This window comes from Alternaria arbusti, assembly GCF_024043155.1.
Source record: "Alternaria arbusti strain BMP 1465 chromosome Unknown scaffold_4, whole genome shotgun sequence".
NCBI classification, from domain to species: domain Eukaryota; kingdom Fungi; phylum Ascomycota; class Dothideomycetes; order Pleosporales; family Pleosporaceae; genus Alternaria; species Alternaria arbusti.
Genome location: NW_026249944.1, coordinates 1,345,312 through 1,360,835, shown reverse-complemented (window position 1 = coordinate 1,360,835; position 15,524 = coordinate 1,345,312). Strand labels below are relative to the sequence as shown.

At 50.6% G+C, this 15,524-nt stretch overlaps 6 protein-coding genes across 6 annotated transcripts; all 6 read right to left on the bottom strand.

Annotated features, from left to right (window-relative positions):
• Positions 1-684: 684 nt before the first annotated feature.
• Positions 685-2,725, bottom strand: J4E86_004100 (uncharacterized protein; the record flags this gene model as incomplete). Its single annotated transcript, XM_051444647.1, has 2 exons — positions 685-1,868; positions 1,918-2,725. 2 exons carry the CDS (start codon positions 2,723-2,725, stop codon positions 685-687), a joined length of 1,992 nt encoding a protein of 663 aa, XP_051304272.1.
• Positions 2,726-4,605: 1,880 nt separating this feature from the next.
• J4E86_004099 (uncharacterized protein) lies at positions 4,606-6,909 on the bottom strand (the record flags this gene model as incomplete). Its single annotated transcript, XM_051444646.1, is given in 2 exon segments — positions 4,606-6,720; positions 6,733-6,909. The coding sequence occupies 2 exon segments, from the start codon at positions 6,907-6,909 to the stop codon at positions 4,606-4,608; spliced, it is 2,292 nt and encodes a 763-aa protein (XP_051304271.1).
• Positions 6,910-7,696: 787 nt separating this feature from the next.
• Positions 7,697-8,035, bottom strand: J4E86_004098 (uncharacterized protein; the record flags this gene model as incomplete). The annotated part of the gene is made up of 2 exons (XM_051444645.1): positions 7,697-7,854; positions 7,912-8,035. The coding sequence occupies 2 exons, from the start codon at positions 8,033-8,035 to the stop codon at positions 7,697-7,699; spliced, it is 282 nt and encodes a 93-aa protein (XP_051304270.1).
• A 545-nt stretch (positions 8,036-8,580) lies between these two features.
• Positions 8,581-8,932, bottom strand: J4E86_004097 (uncharacterized protein; the record flags this gene model as incomplete). Its single annotated transcript, XM_051444644.1, has 2 exons — positions 8,581-8,642; positions 8,698-8,932. The coding sequence occupies 2 exons, from the start codon at positions 8,930-8,932 to the stop codon at positions 8,581-8,583; spliced, it is 297 nt and encodes a 98-aa protein (XP_051304269.1).
• A 2,136-nt stretch (positions 8,933-11,068) lies between these two features.
• Positions 11,069-11,905, bottom strand: J4E86_004096 (uncharacterized protein; the record flags this gene model as incomplete). Its single annotated transcript, XM_051444643.1, has 1 exon — positions 11,069-11,905. One exon carries the CDS (start codon positions 11,903-11,905, stop codon positions 11,069-11,071), a length of 837 nt encoding a protein of 278 aa, XP_051304268.1.
• Positions 11,906-14,376: 2,471 nt separating this feature from the next.
• Positions 14,377-15,350, bottom strand: J4E86_004095 (uncharacterized protein; the record flags this gene model as incomplete). Its single annotated transcript, XM_051444642.1, has 3 exons — positions 14,377-14,819; positions 14,871-15,166; positions 15,286-15,350. The coding sequence occupies 3 exons, from the start codon at positions 15,348-15,350 to the stop codon at positions 14,377-14,379; spliced, it is 804 nt and encodes a 267-aa protein (XP_051304267.1).
• Between the last annotated feature and the right edge of the window lie 174 nt (positions 15,351-15,524).

Here is a 15,524-nt window from a genome sequence, read left to right as displayed (position 1 = left end):
GAGGGGTTTGGGTTGGAGATGTGGTGGCAGATGTTGCGGATGCTTCTGTGGATGTTGTTCTAGTCCCAGTGGAAGTTGGAGAAGTGGTAGTCGTTGCGCTGGTCGTTGTAGGCGGTCGTTCGCTACTTATCGGCGTTTCCGTGGTAGTTGACGGAGGTGGTGGGGGTGGTGGCGGCTCAGAGGAGGTATCTGGACTACGCGATGGCACAATAACCGTACTGGACGGTTCGGCAGTTACGAAGACTATCGAGGTAAGGAAGGTGATGGACGTAACTAAGGGTGGCGGCTTTGTGTCATCTTGGCGAGCCACTAGAGTCGCGGTAGAGGCTGGCGACGACGCGGCGTTTGTTGCGCGGTCTGAAGAGCCGGGCCGAGAAGCAACGAGGAAGCCTGCAGCGGCGATAGTGGTCGCAATCGGAAGGCGCATTATGGACGAAAGAGGTGTGGTGTTGTAGCAAGAGAAGAAAAAAACATATGCCACTTCTATGGCGTCAAGTCTGATCTTGGCCATTGTGTGTTCACGTATCACATGGTATTGAACAATCACTTTCGATGAAGAGAATGCTGGGGTGATGGAATGCCACGTATGACGGAGTGAAGCGGTGGCCGTCACCAGATCGCGACGCGTTGTCAATTGACAGTGTTAATACTTTGATGTGTCTTGGTTTGGCCGATCGTCGCTTGTTACAGCTCACCACCACCTCCTAGCAGTGCTGTAGGCTCGTCCAAAACAACTGGGCAAACATCTAGCCCCACACCATAGGTCTCGAATGTCATGTTTCCATCATCGTCAACCTCAATCCACCTGCGATTAAGTAGATCGCCATCCTGCGCCCTGTCGAAGAAGTTTTGCGGAGCGAATACAATACTGGAATAAGCCTCCGTATACAAGGTCACAGGTACATCTTCGCTCCTAGTGTAGTGATGCATGCCAAGGTTGAACCAAATGACAAGATCTTCACCTTCGATGGGTTCGCCGTCAAAGAACTTGCTGAAGTCTTGCTGCGGCGTGAAGGGGAGGTTGATGTTCTGAACGCTGTTGGCAAATGGCTCGTTGTCGTGCTGCCTCGTAACGGCTAGATGTGACTTGGCGAATTCGGAGTTCTTGCGTGACCATGGAGAGTTGAGGGTTGAGAGGTGAATATCGGAACGGCCGGGTACGAGGCGATAGCCGCGTTTCTCACCCCAGGCATTGGTAGCGTTCGGGTTCAATACGACGTACATAGCCTGGTTGTTGGGTGCCCAGTTAAACTGCTGCTCTTCGGCCATGTATGTAATGTTCATCTCCATCTGTTCAAATTCGCCAAGCTCAGGGAACCATGGTTGGGTTTGGTTCACAACTACCAACTCCGAAACTTGAAGCGAGTTAGCCGCACCGACGATGTCGAAGTCTGCCTTGTACGTAACGATATGATCGTGAAGCGAGCCTTGAGTGGCTTGTTGGATTCTCGGTCCGAATTTTGCTTGCGCCGGATAGTAGAAGCTAGATTGAAGATACCCAGATGCTCGCACAATGACTTCTAGCGAGCCGTCCATATGGAAGGAGTAGTCAAACATGTAGTCATAGTTGCCAACTGTGGCAATTGCGCGAACGATTAGTCCAGCGCCCTTGACGCTACCGAGGTTGCTGAAACCGTATTCGTTGGATGCGCCCGTGCGATGACGTGAGAGCGGGAAGTTCATGTCGGTTTCGAAGATGCAGATTGCGTTTTTGTTGACTGCCGTTTTGTTGTAAGATGGGTAGGTGATATTCCAGAACGTCGATCCCCACGGGCAGTCGAAGCCTTCTACCAAGCTGCCCATCTCAGTACCAAGCTGATAGTAGGTATCGTGGTATACTGTATTGGCAGCCTTCGGTTGGTTGCCACCTTGTAATCATTAGCTCTTGTCCAGTAAGAGACAGAAAAAAATACTCACCGTATTGCGCAGTAGCCTCTTGCATCGACAACTCGTAGAGAATACGTTCACCTTTGAACTTGATGTCATAGAACATGATACCAAGCGTCCTCGAGAACGACATGTAAAATGACCAACCCATGTACTCAACATACTGGTTCTCTTTGTCAAGCTTGTATCGCTTTCCTCCGATTTCCAGAGTGCTTGGCGCGAGCCGCTCCTCCAGATCCCGCACGCCTAGCTCAGGCTTGTAGTCGACTAGCGCCCAACTCGCGTCGAGAGTTTGGTCGAACTCCATAGCAAGATCGCCTGACTCGAATGCACTCCGTAGGTCTGCGATGGTAGGGTAAAACTTTTCATTTGTGACGAATCCTTTCAGTGAGTAGAGAGAAGGATCAGTGCCGCTACAGTCGATTAGGAGATAGAAGTCTAGCGGTGTCATGTACGTTGCTGGGCCTGGAAAGCGGAACATGATGTTACGAAAAGCGCTAGAACCATCGAAAGAGATAGGTGTGCCAGTCGTCGAGGAGAGATTGGTTCTTTCGTCGGCCGATCCGAAGTAAACACCTCCTTGGAAGAGAGCTGCTGTAATGTCTGAGATGTTCGACATGATGGATGTGATGAGCGGCTCGGTTGCCGTCGTCCTTGGGCCGTCGAAGTACCTGGCGTTGTATGGCACGCAACCACCGGAGCCGCCGTTGTAGATATAATCCAGCTTCTCGATCGTGGTTTCTGCAGATACGGGGAGTGGGCCGATCATGTACTCTTGAGAATCTGGCTCAGCTTTCCCGCCTTGGAAGATGATCGCTCGGGCGTATTTTGCGGGCATTGCTGCACCCTCGTCCATGTACTTCAGCACCTCGCTCTTGTTAGTGTGCAACGCATCAAGCCAGAATCTGGTACACGTCAGCTGCATTCTCTTCTGCTCGAGCAAAAATACAAAGCGTGACGTACACGTAGTTGTCCGTAAGCACAGCTTTTGTGGGGTCAGTAAGATTGAGACCAGAGGATGGCGAATGGAGCAATGTCCAGACTGCGAGATTCTCATCCGGTGTCAAAGGAGCCCATGGATTAGTCTTTGGCGCTACTGTGGTGGTAGCAGCCTCAGTGAAGCAAGAGTATGCCGTTCCATTGTCGGTGCGTTTGTCAAAGTAGTCTCGCGCTACTCTTCTATCATATCCAAGGAAGGGGATGGTGGAAGAGCTCGCTATACCGAGAAGAACGGTCGATATCAGAGCTGACCAACGCATCTTGATAAACGGTACTAGCAAAGGATGCTGTGGACAATTCCCGGCACTTCTCGTACACTTTATACACCGTCGCGAGCGCTGCTGTCCCAGATAAGGCTCTAGTGACTTGCGTCGATGACAACGAGGAAAGATGGTATCTCAGGCTCGAACAACGATAAGAAGAAAACCAGAGGTAGTAAGGGCCTGCAAGGAACAGTCTCCACACAGCCTGACCACTTCCGGGGAAGGGCGCAGCACGGACATCACCGCGGCTTGCAGTACGAATCTTCGTACACTCTGTCTCGAACTTGACCCTATGTCTGGTATCTGTTATCATCTTGTTCGCGACCATTGAGCATATGCCTTGCTGCTATCCAATATCTTCAGGGTCCTGTCCAGTGTTTTATCGAGTTGAAACATCCAAATCTTGTGGGAAAACGACTGTAACATTAGGGACGCTTCGTATCCGCGGCGCATGAGACTATTGCTGTATAGGAAGTCGTAGCCTTGATGCGTCGTTAACCCACCTCGCGGAAAGGTGGGGTTACATGCTGTGGTGTATCTTATCGCTGCGAGATAGTGTCTTTGCATGTGCCAAGCCGTCCCCCGCTTCTATCATTGGAGCAACGACGACTGCCAAGATCGAGGCACTAGTACTGCCGAAGGAATGAGTGGTGGTTGAACCATCGGTTAGGTAAAGAGGAGAACTTGTTGTGGCACGCCTCGACTTCGGCGTTCGTTCAAAACTCCGAGTGTCTTTCGGCATATCGGGCGCCAGCGATCGGCATAATGTCTTTAGACAGTTGAAAACGTGAGTCGGCTGTGTTGAGGCACTATCACATTCTTAGGTGTTTAAGATCCCGCAACATGAAAGATACAGCTGCCGCCTTGACATGACGGATAGCTCGACATCGGCAATGGGCAGGGCAAGGAGAGCGCTACATGGTTACTAAAGAGGCTTCAATCCCCCTACGAGCCAATATGTTGGCATGATCGGTATTTCCTATGGAAGATGCATAGTATTGAGAAGCGGTTGTCGCACGCGTAGAATCCGAATGTCAGGGAAATGTGATGGGTTTCTCTTGAGAAAGGCGGCCGCGACGGGCTACGCGACGCGACGGGGATCGATTGGGGAGTCAATGTCGGCCGAGATGACAAGAGTCTAAGCTTGCGTTGGAACTGATGCATAAGCGATAATGTGGCCAGAAGATGGCAGTGTGGGCATAAGATGTTGAGCTGAGAGGACGCGCCGTGACGCGAGAAGCTACCTAGGTAATGTTGCCAAGACGGAACGGCGATGACGTCATCGAGATGCGCCCTCTCACCTATCTCTGCATCCCTTCATCGCATCTACCCAAAGGTGAACCATCCAGTAAAGAAATCATCGTTGCTATCCAGAAGCTTCTATAAGCACTGAAAGTAGTGATTACATTAGAAGTAAGAGCTATGTATGATGATAGGTTATGTGATGTAAGTCCGATCAAAACGTCGTGCCTTTACCTTTCTTCTTCTGATTCTTCGGCTTCTTCTCTGTGGAATTCTGCGCGGTCTGCCTCGGCATCCTCTCGCTTCCGTCACGTTGCTTGTGCAGCTCGGGATGTCTCTCCTGAAGAACCTTCCCCAGGTTGGCCCTAGAATACTTGGCTAACTTTATCGAGTTAAGACTTTTGAGTGTCATCTTATCCCAGCCTCGATAAAGCATTTTCATGTTTCCTGGGCCAGATTCCTCGTAGAAGCAGCCTGGGTAATACACTTTTTGGGCAGTAGCAGAAGCCTGAACCATTGTGGTACAAATACACAAATCGCCCTCCAGGATCGTACCCCATCGAGTGGGGGTTACAGGAGTCTTTATCATCTCATCCAGAACAGCGGCTACAGTTCGAAGACCATATCCGTATGTGAACCACCGACCTTGGAGCGTTGTATCCTGGGTATAGTCGAATGCTTCAAGCGCTTCGAGCAGTATTTGTGCAACGAGACACACCTGTGGGCGATGGGCCTTGCGGAATTCGTTCGGGTCAAAGTACAAACTTCTCTTTGACTCGACTAGCCTGGAGTATATACGAGCCCACATTTTCGCGCACTTGTTGTGTAGGGCTAGCCAATCAAAATGCAGATCGATAGCATCAGCCCCCATACACTGACTGAGTTGGCTCGGTATCGCGTCCGATCTGTTGTTTTGGGCTCTCGCTTGGAGTACTTTGATGGTTTTGGCATCTGCCGATGGGTCGAGGTTGAGTTGACGAAGCAACTGAGTCATGCCCTCTTCACTCCGAACTAGTTCAATCCACTTTGACACCATCGAGTCAACTTCATTGTCGCTGCTCACTGGATGGTTGAACCTGTTCAGAAACACATCCTTCAAGATACTAGGGTCCACAATACGCCGAACTCGCTCGGAGTCGTGTTGTTCCCTAGAGTCTTTTGTCGCCTCTTTTGAACGCAACATGGGAGACATGTCACAGACCCATTCAAAGAAAGTAAGGGCCTCTCGGTAGTCTGTCGGTCTGTTCTTACCAAAGAACAGTCGCTCAGGATTTTGGCGGAGAATGAGCAATTCCATGTCGGGCCATGCAGGGCTATCTTCAGACAGTAACCGAGTCGCTGCATAAAGATATATCATGGGCCGAATGCAGTCCGTAGCCGTTTGAAACTGGAGACCGTATTCGTGGAGATCCTGAAACATGCTGTACTGAAGAACACCGCAACCTAATGGATGACGGCGCAACAAAGCATGATTCTCACGCTTGTATCTTGATAGATGAGGGAGGTGTATTTCCTGCAAAGTCGCCGTGAACACGTCTCCCCTAACCCAAGCCTCGGCGGTGACGTGATGCTGCTCAAGAGTCTTAATAGGCTTGGTAAATGGCTTCTCCGATGTCCAGTTCCACATGTCGATCTCATCATTGTCACAGAGGAACTCGTTCAATCGTTGGTGGGACACCTGCACCCACATCTTGAGTTCGTCTAGTGGCGCATCTAGACGATCGCCTAGTACATTTTGAATGTCGATATAAATTTGGGCGGCAAACTGTACCCAGATTGGAATCTCTTTGTGCTCCACCATGTGCCGAACGCCTCTCACTATTTCGTCTTCAGCAATACTGTCATATTTGCCTTTTGATATGGAAGGCTGCTTGATATGAGTTTGCCACTGCATCAGATGACACATCTCTGCGACTCTTGGCAGATGCGGGTGCCAATTGTCCCCGGGTCGTCTGAATCTGGCAGGGTCAAGCTTGTTTATACCTCCTTCAGGAGTAGCGTAGAGGTACCACTTGAGACCAGAAAAGACGGAGAATAAAGCAAAATCGCTCTCGTCCTCAACGCCCCTGCGGTCATGCTTGAACGGCCTCATATCTGCAAATTCCTCATAGGTGAATTTCTCTTCGAGCCCAGGAGCCCACTTGTAGTAAAGTAAGGCTGGCAGCTTCCAAACTGGAAACACGTCCGCGGGGAATCGTTTAGGTCGTCTGAGCAACAAGGCGAACTGTCTTTCAGCTAGACGGACGACATCTATTGCTGTGTTCGTCAACAACGAGCAGACGTTGTTCTCCAGCATGCCATGCTTGTACGAAGTCCATATGGATTCAATCTATTGACGGACATAAAACACGTCCTCCATAAAGATTTCAATGGCCAGGAAGAATTCATTTTGAACCTCCATATCGTCGAAGTCGATGTATACGGGTGTGAGGTTGTTGAATGGCTCCTCACTGATAGTGTCGGATTCGTCGGTGTCAGGCATCGACAACGAAGCAAGTCTGTCACTGAGTGATGGCATGGTATCTGCCTGGGGTTCAGGTTCAAAAGGTTGCCCTGTTGGTCGCAGCACGTCTCGAACCTTGCCTAGAATCCTCTCTGTGAAATGGGTATGTGTGCTATCTTCGAGCTGGCTGCGTTTGCTTTTGGCGCCAACTGACATGACGTATCGGGTTTCTCTGCGGCGCAGTTTGATAGCTCGAGAGATTGTTGCTATCACATCTTGCGGAATCGTAAGCTGGGGTTTGTGCGCCGCTATGGTCTCAGCCATGGGAATGAGATCGGATGTTTTGATGAGGTATTCGGCTTTATTTCCGCTACCAGATGCTAGACTCGGTGGTACGGCGCTGGTAGCATATCCGCAGTTTAAAGCTGTCTGGCGAAGCCATGCCGCTACATTCCGCGTGTCTTCCGTATACCGCTTCACCCGGGATCTAAAAGCAGGCGGAGGGGGTGGCCTCGCAGCCGACTCCATGATAGAACAAAGTCCTGTACAAGATGTAATACGTTGAAGATGATGGTGAAGCACAAGCACAGGAAAGTAGGAGATGTGACGCGATCGCGTGGGGATAAGCGGCAGAATTACCAGGCGGTGTGATTGTTCTAAGCTACTTACATCCTAGCGCGACGATTCTACGTGGATACGCGCACGCGTGTGTGTGGACGCTCAGAGGCTCCCCTAGCCATCTTTCGCTTTCGCCAGTCATTGCGAGCATCGTACCTGCGACTTTGTCACATAGAGTTCTTCTCCTCAATTGACAACCGATCAGGCTCGTGCCGTCACTGCAGGCGGGCCAGCAGTTCTCTCATCATGCCTTTCGCCCAGCGCCTCCAATGAGCGACTCGGACCGAGGAACCGCGTTCTCCATCTCTTTCGCCTTTTGCGCGCGGACCGCTGCGTTTATGTCGCCCTGAGAAGACGTGCAGGGCTCGTTAGCTGGAAGCCGCCGGGCAGCTTCGTGACGAGCTGCAGGCTGATTGTTGGCCGGTGCTGGACGAGCATCACCGTCATCATCAGACTCACTCCCGACCAAAGTTCCAGCTTCAGAATCATACTCGACTTCTTCGTGAGCGGGTCGTGCACGAGGTACACCTGTGGCCTTGGAAGCCTGAGCTTCGCGAGCAGTTGAAGCAGCATGAGCGGTCATGTTGAGAGGTATCGTGGCGCTTTGGTGCGATAACTGCCCAGGTTGCACTCATACTGGAGGCCTAGACGCAGCAATTATATGTCCAAGATTTTGATTTGACCAACACAGAGTATCAGCCAGATGACGAACGACGAACAACGAAACGAAAGCGATGTCCAAACGTAATACATACCTGCTACGATAGCACCCACACCACGATCGGCCGCGCCAAACGGAGACGCCATAGCGTATACCTTAGCTAGGATCGTGTGGCCACCGGTCTCTATACAACACACTGTATGATGTAATTACACATACATGTGGGGCTGGGACGCCTTCTTCTGCCTCTAGCTCAAGTTCACTTAGCTTACGGCGCATGCATTCATCTCTTCCTGGCCGACGATGCATTTGCAGCTCCTTACAGGCTAAAACAAGATCTCCACCAAACGGAACAACGCGAAATCAAAGTTACACGGGTCGTCTATCCCCGGAGCTTGAGATACCAACGGGCCTTTGCTCGCCCCCACCCACGTTGTGCTGCCAGCAGCCACTCAACAATGACTGCATCAATTCCACCAACCTCCAGCACGATGCTTCGCCAAGTTCAGCATTTGCTCGGCTTTCTCCACTGGCACAGGAGCAAAGTCAGCGCATGCTTTACATGAATATGGGTGGTCACTTACCTTTCTTCTCGCATTCCTCGAACTTCTTCTTAGCTTCCTCGTACTTTTCCTTTGCCTTCTCAAACTCGGTTTGGGCCTCAACATGTGATCGCGTCGCCTGTTCGACTGAGCCCGGCACATCGTAGTATGGAGTATCAAAGCCGGTATCCCACACTGGATACCCTCCTATACCACCCATACCACCATGGCCGCCAAAACCTCCTAGATCGAAAGCTGGCCATTGGTATTCCCGCATGCCATTTCATTTATGCCGTTTGAACGGGGCCATTTCGTACATTGCTTCGATACTATCGCGATTGATAGACCCAATGCTTGTTGCAAAACCAAGCGACAAGTAAGGGTATAACGATATGCGGAATTTTGTGAGAAGATGACGGATGAGCATGAGCTGATTTTATACCATAGACAGAGCACGCCTGAGGCAGACAGAATGGTCCACGTGTGCCAAAAGCAGGATAAGTTCACATTGCGGGAGTTGAGTTGGGGCAGGGTCACCAGTGCCACTCAAACGTTTCGCATCGTGAGTCCTGACCTAGGGCGACGATAGACTGCGTAGGGTCTACCAATAAGGTCCATTGTGTTGTCATTGCGGGAGCGGTTTATCATCGGAAGCTATTCTTCATTCACCCAAGCTTCTGGGCGGAGGCAAAAGCTCAGCCACGTCTTTTTGTCTAGCCGACCGCTAACAAAGTTGAGCAAACAACGCGACCGCGTCGATCGCACAAGAACGAACGCGCTCCTCGACAGACGACTGTACCGAGGTGCAGTGAGGCATCAGGGTTTGTGTAGCGCCTGGAAAGACTCGAAGTCATATGCTGAATACAAGACGTAATGTGGCCGGCTTCCACCACTCCTTGTATCAGCTGCGACCTTCCTCATTGCTGGCAGAGATGTAGCAAACCCGAAATTGACGCGCGCAAACGTTATCGGGATATCCGATCGGTCGTTACCCAAGACGTGGGGTATCATAACGAAAACCATTGTACGCCCTGTTCGTCTGTCTTACGTAGTCAAGGGTTTCACGATGAGAATCTAAGCGATCTGCATGCTAGCAGAGAGGGGCTGGTGTTCGGCACACGGAAGAATTGTCCGCTATTTATGATCTCAGATGCCACCAGAGCATCGCCGATATTCCATGTTGCCGCTTCATTCATCATATCGTTCTTTTGCGAATCATCAATGTCGGCCTCTCACCAACGAACGCCAAGTTACTCCCAGTTACCTCACAGTCATTTTTTGCCACCTGGTTTGACCGTTGTTCAGTCGGCTGGCTACCACGGGCCGATTCCCCGACATTCCTACTTGCGTGGAACAATCGTAGCTTGTACGACCAGTGTACGGCCATCCCGGATGTGCTATACTATTCAGCACTCCGCGATTGTCTTGGCGATTGCTGTCTTTACTGCTGAGCTCATGACTTATACGTCAATCACCGCTTTCTAGGCATGTCGTGGCTATCTGCAACCGCATAGCATATACCTGGCTTGCCACTCCCTAGGACACCGCAACCTATACGTAATACAGGACAACAAATGAAGGTATGTCGATACATGCCGTTATGTAAGCTCCTGGTGCACGCCCTCACTGGTCAATACAGAGCGTTCGAGGGGTAGCTAACTTTACTCAGATCTGTGATACCGAAATCTGACCGGCGGTTGGTCCCGGGTTTTCACATGTACTCCATGCTAAACTCGGCTAGGTATTGAAGAAACTCATCCTACCACTGCAACGCTTAGTGGTAGCCCAATATTGATCGCGAAATTGCACAATCAAGTATACAACGCATACACTCCTCCCAACCAACACACGCCTTATTCATCTCCAGGCAACTATTGTTGACCTCATCATGGGACGCCTCATATCATACTATCGCTGCATTGGCCCGCGCCGCCTCCGTGGATTGTCTCGCGCATCTTCTCCCTCTCTTCTTGCCACTGCTTTCTCCTTGTCCGCATGTCCTCCATCATCGCTCGCATGTCGTTGTGAAGGATGTCGTTCATATACATCCAACCGTAAGGATTATGCATCGGCGCTCGCGAAGATGGGCTTCGCGCATATCGCTGCTGGTAGGGATGAGGATCAAGCGGAAGATAGTAGGGCGATGCGCTGGATCTTTGGTATGAAGACATAACTGCTATGTAGCGAACTTCTCGCGATGAACGATGAATGGGGATTTAGTAATGATGTTGCTAACAGGCTACAGATAAAGAGTGTTGTGTTGCTACAGGAAGTACACACGTAGATGATAACGCTTCGTCATGGAAAGCGACAAACAAATGAGCGAACGGCTACGCCAGCGCGATGACAATCAGGAAATCTACCGAGATTCTTAGAAGAACGATAATCACGAGCCAGGGACGTCCACCCCAGGTTAAGACCTGTAACAGAACTTGTACAGCCGCTGAAGCCTTTCCCTGAATGCTGCCATATCCTGCTCCATCCTTCTACTCTCAACAAAGGCATCGGCCCACATTTCAAACAGGAGGTCGCGTTCCATGGGAGGAGCCATGTCCTTATCCAATGGGCGTGGCGGTGCAAACGGCATTCGTTCGTTTTGTCTTCCATCAGAACGACGCATGATCGGCACAGACCGATGAGGAAACAAGTGGCTGGGCATGCCTTCAACGCCCCGACTGTATCCACCTGGCACGACGCCTCTTGGGTAGTATTCTTCGGGGAAGCCGCCAATTGGACGATGATTGCGACGATATCGTCGGAGCGCTGCTTGAACTCCCCTATCAAAGTGCCATGCAGGGAGAGCTTGCGGCATATTTGCAAAAGGCATAGGAGCGGGGTTTGCAGCGTCTCGAAAGATGAACGTTGGAGGTGAAGCTACAGGAACCGGGTTCTGCTGGAGCGGAGGTGGTGGACGTTGCGGTGGCTGAACAGCGGCACGGTAGTTTACCCGGATATGCGATGGAGGCTCGTTTCCGTTGTCACGCAGATATGGGATCTCATCGCGCTGCTCTTGCCCGTATTCGCCTGGGTCGGACTGTGAGTCTTCGAAAGCGTCATCGTTTATATGCTCGCCTTCGTCATTGTTCAGGTCCAAGTTTAACATCGCATGGTAGGTCGCCAAATAGTCGGCGATTTCCTCTTGGCTGAACCCTTGGAACTCATCATCACATTGGGAAGCGGTGTCGTCTTCCGCGAACGGTGCTGGAGGGTGTTGCTCTTCAGCCTTCTTCATGTTCTTTCGAGGGCTCATTGTGCTCAAGAGTTTCGGCGCAACACGATTCGGGATGTAAATGATGAATTGTTAACGGGGTGAGCGTTCTAGATCCCGGATGAGCTGTACTTATCTTCAAGGGCTTCGTCGTCATCAATGGCGTTTGGATCGACAGCTGATCAATTGACAGACGATTCGGTGCGATTGATGAGAGATCGCGATCCGATCGCTGTTCTGCATTGCTATTACAAAAATGCAGCAGCTGTTTGTAAGGGCTCGTATGTACAATCACGCAGATGACGTATGAGCGACTGCTAAACCGCCCATAGTATTTTTCCGTATCTATCGACTGATATCTGAGTGCATGGCTGTACGGGTGTTATGCAGCTGTCATACAGCTTTCACAAAAGGTCACATAGTTTATGATCTCAATCAAACTTTCGAGACCACGATCCTGTACACGCGCCAAAGATGTACCGATATTGATTCATTGGTAGAACACATAGGCAACAACACTTCTATTTAATCTCCTCCCACGCTGGTTCCTCATCAGCGGTCCTCGCTGCTGTAGGCTCAGATACTAGAAGTCGGGTCGTTGGCGGCACATAATCTTTTGGCGATCATATCCACAGCCTTCTGTACTCCCACCAACTCAGTCCGCAGCTCCATGTTTCTTATCTCGAGCCATTCTATATATGAATAAAGCTCTTCGAGAACATGCGAGACTTTGCCACTCACAACGGTTAGTTGAGGATAAGTCGTAGTACCGTACTGGTATGTTATTTCTTCCGAGAATACTTTGTTGTCTTCATCATTGTTCGACTGGAAGGATGTGACGTCGACTTGACGCTGTATAAGCGCCGGGGAGTGAACTTCTCCCCATCAGGCGTGCTTTGGTGGAATGTTCTTTCCTGTTCCTGAGGTACCAATGATGCCGGGAGCGAGGATTCCATGATGCTGTATTCGTCGCAGTCAAAGCCAAGCCAGGATTGCTAGAAGCGCAGATTCTTCCGGTCGTAGTCGGAGGTCAAGGTTGTATAGGGTCAAGTTAAGTGAAGGTGGATGCTCAGGAAGGTGGCTTTGATTCGTGGGCTCAACTACTACTTATGAAATTACTCGCAACCGAAAGCGATGACATGTATACTGAATGAGACAACAGTCTCATCAAGCGACTGCTGACGAACGATTCAGTCGTCGTCAAGATGCAAACCGAGAAAAGCAAGCCAGGAACTTTGACACATCATCCCGTCGTCGTACAGCAGTGAACCGTGCCGTTTGCATCAAGCAAATCCCCTATCGATCTCTTCATTTATCTCCTCTTTGACAACTTCGATACGACGTCTCATTTGCTCAGTGAAATCTCTCAAGGCTTTGTATCCGTCCTGCGACATCGGAACGCTCTCCACAGTGACTAGTAAGCTGCTCAATTCTCCCATCTCCTCAAGCCATTCTATGTGTTTGCGGCGAAGTTCGGAGGATTTTGGATCTTCGCCAGCGGGCTGATCTGCGTTCGCGCTCTGCTGATGTGGTGACTGCGCTGGATCTCGCTCAGGTCGGTTGCTTCCACGTCGACTAAGAAGCCCGCTGAGACTTGGAGGGGCCATGGATTGGTGTTGGGTGTTCCGTTAGAGCTTGAATATATGTGACGGAGGCAACTAGCAGGTAGTTGATCTGGTGTGATGGTGCATGTAAGCGAACATAAGTAACTAAATCTAGCAAGTTTGCCATACACAAACAGCTCCGTACCGAAGAGTGTGGAACGAATAAGAACATATAAAAACAGACACAAACAAACCAGAATAGCCTGGCAGATCTGTAGGCATGTGCAAATGACCGCACCGTATAATGGAGATCATCTAGCTATCACACCTAGGCAACATCTTACACCCGACCCGGCCATCAATATACTCCCGCCCTGCGGCCAATCCCCTGTCTCAGATCCACCAGTAAGCTTCGCAACCTAACTATTGCAACCTGTGTTTCTGCCCGCTGAAGACCACTCAATCCGTCGAGAAACCCCTCGGTATCAACAATGCGCGCCTGCCAACTATCAAATACCGACTGATCGATTGTGACAAGGGAGGCGAGTCGCGCGTCAGGTTCATTTGCGTTATGGCTGACCCTCGAGCGTGGATTTGTACGTGCAGCAAGTGGAGTAGGGTTACCTTGGTTATCCATAGGGCCAGTAAGACGACCGTGAGGGCCGAATTCGTAGTAACCCCAGGGCTTGTGCTGATATCGCATACCAGACAAGGCATAGAAGTCACCGCCAGCCCAGAAACTCATGATGATGTTTATCTTCTGAAGGGTATAAAGTGGGGTTTCGAGATGATAGAAGGTGGGTGTATTGAAACTGAACATGCGGTGACTTATATGGTTTAGTTGACATCGGAATGCTGGCGTTATAAAGTGACCCATCGGGTGGATAAGACGATCAAGGAGTTGCCAGCAATAGAAGATAATACAGGTACGTAAATAGTGGAGCTGTTATTGTCGACTACCAGCATAGATTAAGTGAAGATGATACCGCCGTCAATGACAATAGTCTGCCCCGTCATATAGTCGCTGTCCTTACTGCACAGGAAGCTCACCGTACTGCTCACATCCTCTGGTACACTAGTCCGGCCCAGCGCAATCAGTTCGTCGGTGTACTTCTTAATCGTATCGCCCTTCTTTGCTCCTGTCTTCTCACCCAGCTTTTCGTCAATCAGATCCCACATGGCCGTGCCGACGATACCTGGCGCATAGGCGTTCACGGTGATTTTGTGTTCAGCCATTTCCATGGCAAAGGCCTGAGTAAGGCCACGGACCGCCCATTTGGATGCGCTGTAGTGAGATAGTAGTGCGAAGGGCTTGAATGCCACGATTGACGCTGCGCCTAGGATTTTGCCGCCGTTGCCTTGCGAGATCATCTGCTTGGCGGCTGTGGAGTAGCAGTTGTAGACGCCGAATACTGCGAATATGTTAGTGTACTGTTTTCATGCTGTACGAAAAAAACACTTACCATTGACTTCGAACATGCGCTTGAGATCTTGTTCCGTGAGATCGAGAAGTGCTTTGACCTGTGCGATACCAGCATTCGCTACCATGGTGTTTAAAGGTCCCAATTCCGAGACAGATGCTTTCACCAGGCCTTGGACCTCGCTCAAGTTCGATACATCGGCTGTGTACGCGAAAGACTTTCTCCCCAAGCCTTGTATCTCTTTGACAACTTCATCGGCGCCAGATTTGTTGGCTTCAACATCGTTGATGCAGACATCGTATCCGTCATTGGCTAGTCGAAGAGCAATGGCCTTGCCGCTGTCACGGGTTAGTCAACCCTGTTGAGGGCATCCCTGAAGTACATGAGTCTCACATTCCGCGAGCAGAGCCCGTTACGATGGCTGTTCTATTCTGGTCTGAAGTGACTGCGTAGCTACGCGCCCATCGTGGTGCTCGGGAAGCCACTCGTGGTGTACTTGCGAATCTGGGGACTGCCTGACATGATGTTCTTGTTGGTAGACGAAACGACATGATGATTGTTGTTCTGGTGAGATAGCAAGTCGAGAGCCCAATACGAAGAACAGAAGGAGAGGTAACTAAGGAGACAACGAGGCAGTCGAGCATGCACCTCAGCGGCTACATATGCATATACATTACCCCAGATCCCCTCATCGAC